This window comes from Psammomys obesus, unplaced genomic scaffold (assembly GCF_907164565.1).
Source record: "Psammomys obesus unplaced genomic scaffold, mPsaObe1.curated_primary_1811, whole genome shotgun sequence".
NCBI classification, from domain to species: Eukaryota; Metazoa; Chordata; class Mammalia; order Rodentia; family Muridae; genus Psammomys; species Psammomys obesus.
In genome coordinates this window covers 5,322,946-5,336,838 of record NW_026596155.1, presented here as the reverse complement: position 1 = coordinate 5,336,838, position 13,893 = coordinate 5,322,946, and the positions used below count along the sequence as shown (strand labels likewise).

The window sequence follows — 13,893 nt, the reverse complement described above, 5'->3', positions numbered from 1 at the left end:
TATTGGTTGTCTATGTTAAACATAAATTCTCATGTTTCCTATAGGAAAAAAAAAACTATAATTGGCTAGCTGCAACAGATAACACAAATTACTTCAGGTCCAGCAAAACCAGATAGCACACTAGCTCTCAGGAGATACTTAATATCTATACTGCATGTATAGAGCCCTGTGAGTCTTCAAGGTTTGTTTATTTTGCTCAAACGTGGGAAGATAATTAGGATAGTGCAAAAAAAAAAACCCACATAATTTTATTATTATCAAAGTGAGTTCATTACCAGCTAAAAAATAAGAAAGAAAATCTCAGCCTGTCTTTAAATTCTACTTTGAAATTGCTTACATAATATCTAAAGGTCAATTTATTATGCTTTAGTACTTGGGCTTTCTTTGAAAAGTAAGAGATGTATGAATTTTAAATAATCAAATGTGTCTCTGGGTGATTTTGTAGCACTTTCCCTTTGTGCTGTAATTATGCAGCCTGCTCTGCAAATCATAAGGACAGGAGCTTCATAAGGGACAGGCAAGAAAACGAAAACAGGGCACAGGTAACTATTTCTCCAATAACTTTTCTTCAAACATAAACTTAAAATAAAACCATTTGGTAAGAATATAAAATTTAAGCAATTTCCTGAACAACTCCAAATTATTCACTTAAAAACATATGTAACTCCAAAAATGTGTCTTTCTCTGAACGCTATCATGCTACTTTATGAAGCTACTTAGGAAAATGTATTTCTTTAGATACGATGGGGGTTTGTTTGTTTGAGGAAGCACGAAGTTTCCCTTGAGCCATTTATCATCTTTTAAGAACATATTTCCATAACTGAGGTCCACAGTAAATAAATTTGGACTTCAAAAGACAGAAGGGTCATATAAGAATTTCAAATGCATTATAGTGACCTAATGCTAAAACTTGCAAATTGAGTTCATAACAAATTTCTGAAAATAAGATGTTTTACAGTATGAAACAGAGTATGAAAAGTTGTTTTAAAGACATTTTATTACAGTTATTTATTTAATGTGTGTGTGTCTTTGTGTGTATGTTTGCATGCCATGGTGCACATGTGAATATCAAATGACAATCTGGGGAGGGAGAGTCAGGTCTCCTCCTCCATCATGTGGGTCCTGGGAATCAAATTCAGGTCATTAGATTTCAGTTCCTCTGCCTACTGACCCATCTTGTCAGCCCCCTTTTCTCAATTCAGCTAAAGAAAAAAATTTTGAGTAGGATAATATTATGAACCATAATAACTCGCTCTAACATGTTGTCAGGCTAACAATTTCCTCATTTTTACATTCTTTTGCTAGTATTTTTAAGCTAAGAGTTAATCCAACACCAATCGTGACCTTACTGACATAAGGTTTTGCGATTATTTCCTGCGTTTGCTTGGTGAGTACGTTTGACATGGAGGCAGTCCAACCCTTAGTCTGGGCATGATGTATAAACCAATAGGCTCACCTGATCAGAGCTTTTTCTCCAAAGTACTCGCCCGTCTGCAGGGTCTTTATTAACTGTGGCTGATCGTGGCCTTCTGTGCTCTGTGTGACTTTCACCTAAACAACGAGAAACAATCCAAAAGAGATACCAAAGTAAAAGACGGATCTGAAAGCACATTCATCAGCTCGAGAGAACCATCTGAAGGAGGGAGCGGAGGAAGCTGAAATAGCGGCTCGGTCGTCAGGTCACTCCACTATGCTCTGCTCTGGTTAAGGCAGGTATGAGACAACCCTCTGTAGCAGGAGAATCACATCCTAAACCACCCATTCAAATCGCCTCCCAAAGGTCAGTTTTTAGTTTTTCATAGTTTTGGTTTTTCAAGACAGGATTTCCTGGTATATCACGGGCTATCCTAAAGCTTACTATGTAGACCAGGCTGGCTTCAAACTCAGTGATCTGCCTGTCTCTTCCACTGGAGTGGTGGGATTAAAGGTGGTAGCCACCATGCCTGGCGTCAAAGGACAGCTTTTAAAATGTGAAATCAGTGATTCTTTCAGAGAGATCCTCAAAGCAAATAATCTTAGTCTTGTAAGGACTTTCGTTGCTTCAAAAAGTCTAACAGAGTTGATGGCTTACTTAAGAATAAGTTTGAGTATGAGTATGAAGTTTGTCCATAGGTAGGCTACATCTTACGGACCTCCAAAACAATGCAAAATGACAACAGGGAAGAGGTTCACAACTCAATATCCATTTCAAAGTGAAACAGAGGCTAGGCTGTTACATCACAGAAATTCTCTATTTGAGCTAGAATTACTGCAGTTTAATATGTTAATCAGTGTTGCCTCCCACTGGCTAGAGTTTCTGATTTCTGTTTATGTATGTCACCACGAATTAATATTTTAAAATGATGACAACAAATGCAATTCCATTATCAGTGAGAATTCTCTCAAAGAATGAGACTTGCTGAGTTCATTCTCCTAAACTACCCATCATATCTGTTATTAAAAACACTATTCCAGCCCTGTTCTTGGACCAGTGGGCTGAGTGACAATCACATAGTCATTCCTAAAAAGGGCCTCCAGAAACAAACCAGCCATTATAGGTGTCACACACACTGAGCCTGCCTCAGAAAATAAAGGAACCTGTGTGTAGTTACTGACAAGCTACTATGTCATCTGTGGTCAATCACATGTATCCTGTGCATTCACCCCCAAGCCTGGCCCTCGCAGAGAACCCCAGAGATTCTACCAGAGATCATCATCCTTCCAGTCCGGCTTCTTCCACAGCTACACAGAGGGTACACCGATCACAGTTTTACCTAGCACTTACCTTGCCTTTTGCCAAAATGAAGAAGGTGCTCCCTTCTTCCCCTTCTCTGATGATGTAATCACCTTTGTCATAGTATTCCTAGCAGGATGAAAAAGAAACAAAATATCATATCAAAAGTGGAGGCATATGACTGAGGACATACAGGAAATAGAGCCCTTTGTGTCCTTAAACATGTGTAGACTCCCTGGGAGCTTACCTTAGCTCTCATTAATACTGTGGTAAAAATTAGGGAGACTTGCTTTAATGATCAGCAAGAAGATTTGTGCCTGTTCTTATCTTTTCACTGAGACCCTTCACTTGCAATGTTCAGTTTCAGTTATGGAGGGCAGAGATATGATGAGAAGAAAGAGCAAGACAACAGTCAGGGAAACTGTGATCTCACCTCTGGGTGAACTGCAGTATTTAGTAACTGTCTGAAGAGTGTGGCAAAGGTTCAGAGAGGAACGCATGATTACACGGCAGCTTGATTTTACCCACAGTGGGTATGAGGAACGGCATGCTCCATTTCTAAGCCTCTGTGGAATAACAGCACCTAGGAGGGTCCATATTTGCAACAGGTAGCTCTGCCATGTGCTTTGTTAATAAAGGATCCTTATCAGAACAGGTCCCAGCCATGAGAACCTACATGTGCAAATTCTGTCTTCAGCATTGATTTATCCTCATGAAATTGCAAATGATCACTTCTTATTTGTGTGTTAATTTTTCTATCTTTCACAGGTAGTTGTGTGATTTGAGATGTAGCCACTTGTCAGAGAAAAGAGCACCCTAGCCCCTTAGAACACACAGACAGGTCACAGCATCTGCCTCCATGCTGTCTTCATTTGATGTTGTCTCAAGTCAAACAACTGGAATGGATTTCTTAATTATTTATACAGACAAGATGGGCTCATTTATTTTTCTAAGGGGCATTATTGACAAATAATTTCACTCATTGTTTCTTTTAGACTGGAAAATAAGTTCTACACTAAACTACTTTAATATGTTCACCTTTCAAAACCTTCCTGGTCACTTAAGCAAAAATGGTCAAGGTATAATGGAATAAATCTTTACAGAGTGAATATTACTTATTACTCCTCCTGTCAGTCAATACACCTTCTCATTCTCATAGCATTGTGTATACTTAATTAGACATTTCAACATCTCTTAGAAGCATAAGGGCAAAAGAACCAGATTTGAAGCCCAGTTCTACATGGAATTATTTTAAATGAATACATCAACTGAGAACATTAACCTTCAAAGCTAGGGAAGTATCCTGTTGCTGCTAAAACAAACAAGCTTAAAGAAATTCCCCCTTTGGTCAGCTTACAGCTTCTATGGACCAGAAAGCCCGGGGGTAGAGGAGAAAAGCTGGGTTTCCTGCTTGGGGCTTTTAAAGATTGCATTTGAGATGTTAGTGGGAACTCTATTCCATTCTAAAACCCCGATGAAGGGGAAATCTGCCTCAAGTTCATCGTGGCGGCTAGTTGAACTCATTTATGGGTGGAGATGCATTCTCTTCGTGGCTGTCAGTGGTGAGTCAGCAGGGCCTGCTGAGTTCTTGGGGTCCTCTGCCTGCTGCAGTAAGCCATCTTAGAATCCCATGGCATGTAGGATTCTTATCACGGAGTCTCCCTGGCTTCTACCTTTGATTCCACATAGAATGATTCTCTCCTCTCAAGGGCTTTTGTAATTACATTCAGCCCACCTAGCCAACCAGAGATTGGGGGTGTGGCCATTCCTGAGTTCAGGTCTCTCTATCCACAGAAGACAAGGTTTTCTGAAACGTTGGGAACATCTTCAACATAGTAAATGTTTATTTAATAATTGATGTATTAAGGAAAGGGACAGTGGTATGTGCTTTACTGTCACATCTCTGGACCTCAATCTCCTCTTCTGCCAAAGTCAGACTGTGTATCTACTGCACTTAGCAATGTCTGAGGATGAAGTAGAACTGTTCATGAACTACATGGTGGAACTTTTGATACACACCAAGCATGTAGTGACAGCTAACCCCTGTGATGAGACTCTCAGAGTCTTCTATGGCTCCCCAAAAAGTGATACTTCTGCTGGTAGTGTTAACCATATAGTTAACTTACAGCCTAAAACATCAGGCAGAGGCAAAGCATTTCACTTCTGAGCCAGGCCCATGAACCATTTCACATGTGCATCTTAATGGCATGGCCTAGAGGGACCTTGAAAACCATTTGCTAAATGAAAATGGCAAATTAGCCACCAGTTGACATTCCTGAATGCCAGGGTGAACCTAACATGCTCCTTGGACTGGTCTGTGAACATAGAGATGGATTCTGTTGCACATGAACTATGAGGTTTTTGTATTCACCTCATTTAGCCCAACCCTTCATTTGTTTTTTTTTTTTTTTTCTCATTTCATATTTTTCAGAAGTCTTTACTATGGAGAAGCACCATTTCACAGTAGCAATGACTAAGACCCTTAAGGATGGCTACAACCATACAACCCAATGTATCTTCCTTCTGTAACAAACTAATACACCAGTCTCTTCAGTAAAGCGGCACTGTCCTACCAGATGGACCATGGCTGAGGATCTGTTTTCTATGCCTCTTGTCCTCATTCCAACTTCAGTTCCCATCACCCAAAAGGAGCAGAAATGACAAGTTTCTAAAGGGCTACCAGGCTGTTCTTCAGCTATTACAAAACCTCTTATATGTAGAGAGGTATGGTTTTCATTCCTGCCAACCAGCTAAGTTCAAAGGAGGCGAGCTTGAAAAGGGACATTGAGAAAGAGCCTTATTATTTCTTAAAAGGCAGCTTCCCCAGTGGAGCCATCCCAGGGATGATTCTTTGTCACCCCAAACCATGGAAGGAAGGCAAATAATACCGCCCAGTGTGTCGACAGTAACTCATGAATCAGAAAAGGCTGTGGAAATAGGTCAGACCAAAAATATATGGTGGTGATGCTAGACTGGCCAGGATTTGTCAACCAGGGAATGCAGCCAGGCAGGCCAGGGCAGCCACCGCAACCAAAAGGAGCAGGGCAAACAATGTGGTGACTGTCCTGTGGTTACATCACGGAGGGCCCCTTGGAAGACCTAGAAGCCATGGGCTCTGTCCCTGTGCATCTTCCCTCTGACCCACAATAAGAACTTCACCTTACATGTTTGCTGGATATACCCGTAAAGGTACGCACACAGAGATATTTACATAAAATCCAAACAGTCTTTGAAACCATGCCTACACTTGCCACTTGGATTTTGCAAAAACGTTCCACTAAATTGGCTCCATGAACTAGAAATGATCTCCTACTACCCATGGATGGAAAAGCAGTTTTTAAAGCAAGAAGTTTAGAAGTCTAAAATGAGATATAGCAAATGTGAAAAAATAAATAATAATAAGGAAATCAGTTTCAAAGCAGACTAGAAAACAATATAAATAGATAGCAGCCCCTAAAGATATTATTTTTTTTCATTGTAAGGAAGACGCTCCTTTTCTGCTGACGTGTCAAAGGATAATACACTGACTTTCTATACAGAAAACATAAGAACTGAGAAGAAAGAACAGAGTGATGGAGGAAAAAAAAATCAAAGATAAGCCCAGGCTTCCTCACAATCTAGAATGTGTGCTACAAAATCTTCATCACATGTACAGATCATTCTAAAAGCATGTTATAGACCTGGGGAGATAATCAGTAAAGTGATTGTTTTACAAGCTTGAGTACCTGAGTTTGAAGCCTAGAGTCATATTTTTGAAAGCTGGATATGGGATCACTTGCTGGTAATCCCAGCACAAGAGAGACAAAGGTAACGGGATTCCTGGGGTTCACTGGCCAGGCAGCTTAGTCTAATTGGTGCTTTCAGGCCAATGTCAGACCTGATGGTGCCTGAAGAATGACACCCGTGATTGTCCACTGACCCCCTTACACACATGCACACACACGCACACATACTGGTACACTCACCCAGACCACAGATAACTCAAACACAGAGACTAGATTTTGAGAACATGACTGAAAATGGCAGTCTCCGGACTGAAGAGGCAGACGTGGCTGACTCTACAAACAGGTTTATCCATCCTTTTTCACCCCTCAGTGCTTCTCAAGTTACAATGAGCGTAAGAATCCCACTGGTGAAATGTTAAAACTGTGAAATCGGCGTTCTCTACCAGTTTCTGATTCAGTAAGCATGGGACAGCACCTGGGAATCTGCCTTTCTGCTGGCACCCCAGGTCTGAAGGACAGACACTCACACTTCCCTCCCCTGCAGTAACTGGAGCTCTATGAAAGGTACAAAGGTAGGCATCACGATGGCAGGATTAAAGAGCCACTGGGTCAGAATCCAGCCCTCTGACCCATGCCAATTCTGTTCTTTGCACAGTTGTCTACCTGGCAGCAGACACTCCTGCCTCCCCTGTCTTCTCTGTGATGACCCAGGGTCACAAGCCACATTAGAATTTTCATTATTGCCCACTGTCACCACTCCAAGCTTGCATCCTGCTTTAAAGGCTGTCCTTAGCTAGATTCTAAAGCACAGCAGTGACGGCATACTGTAGCACTCATTTTTTTAAACTGATTTTACTTGGGGTTCTTTGAAACCTCTCTCTTCCAACCCCCAACCCTAGAGAGGAAAGAGGAGGCTCATGGGAGAGGGGATGCAGACCCTTTTACTTCTCCCAGTTGTTTAGGGTCAATAGGTTCCTTTTGGGGTTATATCAATTCTCCGTCAACAGCAAACACAGCACGTCTCCTCCAAGCCACTGTGTTGAAATGTTTCTCTCCGTCTGTCTCCACTGGCCACCTCTGGTCTCTCCAAACTGCCACTGCCACATGGCACCACGCCATGCCATAATCTCTGTTCCTGGGCTCTCATATTTATGTCCTTGGAGCCCTAGACCATGCCCCTCTCCACGCCACACAAGGCAGGCCATTACCACTTGTCAAAGGCCACGCCCCACACAAGACAGTTATCAGCTGCGGACAAACTAAAGCCCAAACTAAAATCCTACACTTGGGCTTAAAACAAAAACCTATTTACATAACATAACTGAGATTTTTAAAGAAAGCAAAACTTCCGTTACAGTGTGCCATTATTTCCGCTCATAATCTGTTCAGAATGTGAGCAGAGGCTTCTAAAAGATGGCTGCCTCCCTCCCAACTGAATGCTCTGGAAGACCCGAGTTCAAGAAAGCTAGTGCAAAATGGAACTATCGGAGCCATTGGTGTCGGAGTTCAGCAGTCTATGTCTCAAACACATAGGGTCTGAATGAAAATGAGGATACGACTGCTCCATGGTATGGTTGAAGAGAAGGGTTTTATTATAGGTGTGAGAGAGTAGCGCCAGGGGCATCTGGAAGAGTCCAGAGCAAGGAGAAGCAGTAGGCTGAACATGACTGAACCAGGCATGAGAGGCGGGGGGTAGTGAAAGCGGAAGAGAAAAAGGGAGGACAAGGAAGGGCACCAGGAGCCGAGAACCAATGACCAGATGTGTGTGTGTGTGTGTGTGTGTGTGTGTGTGTGTGTGTGTGTGTGTGTGTGTGAGAGAGAGAGAGAGAGAGAGAGAGAGAGACAGAGAGACAGAAAGAGAGAGAGAGAGATTGAGAACAAAGAGAACAAGAGCCAGTTGCCTAAATAAGGAATGAGAAGCTGGGAGAAGGGAAGTTTGGCCCCTGACTGGAAAGGTTTAGGGTAAGGGGCCAGGGTGAGGTGAGAGAGAGGAGGAGCCACAGATATTGAGCAAGCCTGATATCCAGCATGCTTTAATGTGCTAACAGACAGTACAGTTAGTCCTGAGTTTCTTTGGAACCTGACAGATTGCTGACTGGTACAGGGAACTCTGATCTCCTCCTCCCCATCTTTCTGCTCACAGGCAAGCAAGCGCGCACACACACACACACACACACACACACACACACACAGCCCGCCCTACCAACCTCTAAGCAGCACTTCAAAAACACCTTCTGTTTTCTCAAAGCCTGTGAAGCTGAGTCTCGGGGTGTGTGCTCTGAGAACTCAGTAGGTACTCTGTCCCAACTCCCTGAGCTGGGGGCTGGCTGTGGTAAGGATCTGCTGATGGGTCAGGAGTCAAGCTGCACTGGTTAATTACGTGCTTTTCTTAGAACTAAGATCCCATTACTCCCCTGCTAGTCACTTCCACATTGGATAATTTTCACACATTCCAGAGACACCCTTGTGTGTCAGGTATGAACAAAGAGCCCTTTATAGATGGCACCGCTGTCTGAAGATGTAATCAGGCTTTCCAAGGGTGTCTTAAAACATGAAGCTTACGATCTTGGGTCGTGTGTTAATTAATACTGGATTCAAGACCCATCCCTGTATTCTGTGGCTGTTGCTTATGGCTGCTGTAAGTATGTCTAACTGACTGTTTTTAAGGACCCCGAGTTTTCATATTCGCTGTCAGCATGGAATTCCCCTCTGATGAATCCACTCTGTTAGTAGTATATTAAAAACAGATTTCTTTGGTTAACAACAACAACAACAACAAAAATATGTATATATAGGGTTTCTCTGGCCTGAAAGGAAAAATACCCTAAGAAATGAAGATGAATTATTAATTTGTAACATCTGTGATTGGTTTGCATTACATTGGGGAAATCCCAAAGGAATACAGTGTATACAGGCTTGTTGAATCTGACTTTATATCTGAAGCCCCACAGGACAGGAGGTGAGGCATGGCATCCGTATAGCCTGTTCTTGATAAGCTATTTCATGGGTTCCATGGCTACACACAGAAACATTACTGGTGTCACTTAGGTGTAGAATAAAATGGTTCCTGCTTCTATCCCAACACATAGGTGTTTACATTGTATGTTATGATTGACAGGGGCAGAAATCTGTCAACAATCAGCTGGGTAGGGTTTTTGGTTTTTGTTTTCTTTTTTATTTTTGTACTTTGTTCACCCTGAAAGCAGCTCCATAGAAACTGATATTGCCATCTACTGCCTCTTAATTTCAGAAAAGTCATTTTGGTTTCAGTGAAAGGGACCCCCAAGAAACTGAGAGGGGCTATCTGCTTTGAATTGTAATCTCTGAAATCTGAAGAGGTTTTCATAAACTGCGCATCATTAAGAACCAAGGTGCGTTATAAAATCATTTTTCACAATAAGGCTTGACGAGTCTTAAACTAGAATCAGCCATCTGGTGAATGCCAGGAATAAGCTTTTGAACCCTTTCCAATCTGCCATTTGCCTCTAGATATTGAAATAGGTAAAGTACCCAAGTACGGCCTCTTCAAATGTGTTTCCATGGCCCAGAGCGCTGAGCATAGAATTCTGCACGGTCTGGCTCCCAGGCCCCTCCCCCACAGCACCAGCATGCCCTCTCTGTACCTGCTTCCTAATTATGCCTCACTGACTCCTTTATATTATGAAAACTCTGCAAGGGATTGTGATGTTAATTGAGGAAAATCAAATGCCTCTTGAGTAACACAGATTAGTTGTATAAAATGTACTAAAAAGATTAAAATATGTAAATCAAATTTCACTTTACACATGCGAATCCAATTTCTTTCTGCACATTCCAAGGCTACCTAGCCCTTTCTGGCCCCTTAACTCAATGGGTGCTGGCCTAAGATTTCTCATAATCGTACATGGCTCCTGGCCTCTATCATCTTTCCTCTTTACTCATTTAGAGTACTAAAAATATGAGTAGAGTCTAAAATCTTTTAATGATACTTATTTTTTTTTTTACTTTAAAATTTCTTACCACTTCCAAGCAGTCAATGATCTTGGTTAGTTTATCTTCAGGTAAATTCTTCAGCAAGGAAACACTTCAAAATTAAAAAGAGATCTTGAATTAATTAACCCTTTTTAATTAGAATTTTCTGATATAAATCCTGACCTTGTAGTCCAGGCTACCCCTGAACTCATGATCCTCCTGCTTTAGCCTTGTAAGCACCGGGGTTATAGATGCACACAAAACACAGATTGTACTTAATTATGTCTTGAAATATAGATGTATTCCTTACAGATTCTAAATTCTTACATTTGCACACTATTACAATGAAACGCCCTTCAGTTTGTCTAAAATAAGCACTCAGAACACTGAAAAGACACTTCCAAATGCGGCCTACACCTGAGGAGAGGAGGAGCAGAGGTCTGTAATGACATCAGAGCACACAGGCACTTGGGGAAAACCACCAACTTCATGGATACATATTATTTGTTAAATTTATCTTAATCGAAATATATAAAATTGGACACAATTATAGGGTACTCGGCAATGTTTCTACGTATGTATGTGTGTGTGTATATATATATATATATATATATATATATATATATATTCTCAATGTTTAAATGTGGGTTGACACATATTTTCCAAAAATTTATCATTTTCTTATGGCAAAAACGTTCAGAATTCTTCCTTCCAGCTTTTTAAAATACACACTACATTGTTTTTATGTACTGCCACCTTACAGTGCAATGTCACAGCTTCTCACTGCCGTCTACCTCTAACTCAGCACCCAGTGATCCACATTTTCCCATCGCTTTTCCTCTCACTATTTTAAGCATCTGGAAAGCACCTCTCTGCTGCCTGCTTCTATGATGCAAGGGCCTTTCTTAGAGCCTACATACGAACGAGATGACGCAGTAATTGTCTGTCTATGCCTCACGTATTTCACTACACAGGACAGTCTCCACTCTGCGTTGTATCATCCCACACAATAGGCTTTAATCGTTTTCATGGTGGAACATCCTTCCATTACACATGTACCATATTTTTCTTATTCATTCTTTCATGGACTGATGGTCAATTAAATTGTATCCATTTCCTGGCTATTCTGGATGGTACCACAAAGACCACGGAGACACAGATGTCTCCTCCAACATACTAATCTCATTTCCTTTGGATGTATTTCCTGGTAATCGGATTGTTAGAACCATGAAGTTTTGTGATTTACAAATATACTACAGGCCTTGTATATTGCATGACATACTTAAAAACTTAAATATAAAAAGAACTTATTATATATGATGAGACAAAGAAAACTCCATTTCCTTAGAGTAGTACCTCCCTATGAAAATGGAAAAAGCAACAAACTTATGAAAGTGTTTTGTTTTTTTTTTTTTTAATTTTTTTCCTGATCCAGTGATCTATAAATAAATAAGCCTTCACCTTTGGGACTAGTGGCTAAACTGATGAGGAGCAATCTTAGTTTGCCTCCCCTCTGTGAGGACAGAGGTCCGGTTTATCCTGTTCACCACCGAATCCACAATATTTGGTGTCTAGAAATAAATATTTGTTGAATGAATAAATGAAATAACAAAAATAAGATCGGAGAAAAGGACTATGTGCTAGCTGATTCTCTGGGCTCCTTCAGCTCAAACAGGGCACACGAGGCTCCAAGGGGATAGCTGCTCTGTGTTTATTATGATGATGTAGGGTCTATCTCAGACAATCAACTACAGCCTGTGGCCTGGTTTACGCCTGTATCCCTTTTCTTATCTCCTGAACAAGGGTGGCTTATTTACTCTAAATGCTGACCTGTGACATTCAGCTGCAGAATTTCGAGATCACCTATATTTAGGTAGATCCTATCACATAACGGCTATGGTACGTGATACCTCGAGATGAGACACCTGCTTGTCATTACTGCAGCCCTTTGCCAGGAGTCGTTAACTGTCTCCGGGAGGGCACATCAGGGAGAGGCTCTGTTCTGCTGATTGGTCCTGTGCTCCTGCAGTGCCTATGATCCCTGACTAAATGTTAGCCATAGACAGCCCAAACACACGGGCTTTCCAGGCTGGCTCTGGGCGATCAAATTGCTGGGCTTTACATAGGAAAAAAACTTGAAATTTACTTTTGGAAGTCATGTGATGCATAATTACAATTACCACCTAGCTGAAGTACAATTCATCTCAAAACACATCTCAAATTCAGAGGCTATCAAAACTCTCACAGGTGGTCCAAAACAGGTGACCATGAAGTGTGTGCGCTCTTAAAAACAGTTATCTCCTCAAGCTGGCTTTTGAAATTCTATAGACAGTTGTTTCCCTGTAAATCAACTCCGCATGATGCCAAGGTGCACGGCATTTTACAAAATGAACTGTTCGAGTACCATGGCATCATGGCAAGTTAGTAACATTTTTGTCAAGCTTCTACAAATCATGGTTACTTAGAAGGCAATTGTGGCTATGCAAATGAGGAAAGTAATGTCACCTGTAAAGCAAGGATAGTAAAATGAACTAATATCTCAAGTGGGGCTGGTGGGATGTCTCCGGGTGTAAAGGACCTTGAAGCATGCTTACAAATACATAAAAGGTAATAATAATAATAATAATAATAATAATAATAATAATAATAATTAATACTAGAAGAATTAGCCTTTGATGCACCCTCTCAGGTCATAAAAGTTTTCAAAGCCCAGTGAGAAAACTCGGTGAATTTTCAGGTATTTTTGCATAATTTTCTTTAATAATATGGTTCCTTCAATACGAAAGTAAAGAACAGCAAGAAAATCATTCTGCTCACAAGCTAGTAGGAAGTAAATTTAAGTTTTAGTCTCTGCTACCATTTGCTGCAAGGATGTTAGTTTTCTCCTTGCTTTAATCATATAGGAACCGCTTAAGTGGGGGAAACTGTTAGCGAACCCGTTCTTCTGGCAAGGATCAGCCTGTGCACACACTGGTGGCGCCTTCCCCGGCACGGTTGCTCTTACCTTCTGAGGAAGTTTCTGTACTGCTCATCCCTGGCTTGCGCCGTTCTCCTCATAATGTTCTGGAAAACCTCTCTGTCAAGGGCCCAAGTCTTAACGTTGGTAATAGCTTTTGAAAATTCAAGACAATAATACAACAGTGTTTAGCACCAGATGAAAAGAAAAACATTCCAAAGTGTTAAACAAGGAGCACATATAAATATATATATATATATATATATATATATATATATATATATATAAATATATACATGTATATGTATATTGGAAATGGAAATATATATGAGTATATATATATATATATATGAAATATATATATATATATTGTGAAATGTGATCTTTAAACATGAAAATGAAAGGAAGCAATGGAATAATGGAATAGTGGGTAATTTCATACTACTTCAGCTTTGGAATCTACCAGGATTTGGAAGTGGATGGCAGAAAGTTTCTTTTCTGATTATATTTTGGGTAGGTGATATTTAAATTAATTTGTTTGCAGTTTC

The 13,893-nt window shown here is 40.8% G+C and overlaps 1 protein-coding gene across 2 annotated transcripts in view; it reads right to left on the bottom strand.

Moving 5' to 3' along the window:
* The window catches only part of Prkg2 (protein kinase cGMP-dependent 2), a 106,308-nt gene that overhangs the window by 52,554 nt on the left and 39,861 nt on the right, over window positions 1-13,893 (bottom strand). For both annotated transcript variants that reach the window (XM_055594603.1, XM_055594604.1), the window contains exons 5-8: window positions 13,394-13,499; window positions 10,438-10,501; window positions 2,765-2,842; window positions 1,457-1,551 (exon numbers count right to left, since the gene is read on the bottom strand). In XM_055594603.1, coding sequence (XP_055450578.1) covers window positions 1,457-1,551; window positions 2,765-2,842; window positions 10,438-10,501; window positions 13,394-13,499 — 343 coding nt within the window. The remainder of the gene's footprint in view (window positions 1-1,456; window positions 1,552-2,764; window positions 2,843-10,437; window positions 10,502-13,393; window positions 13,500-13,893) is intronic.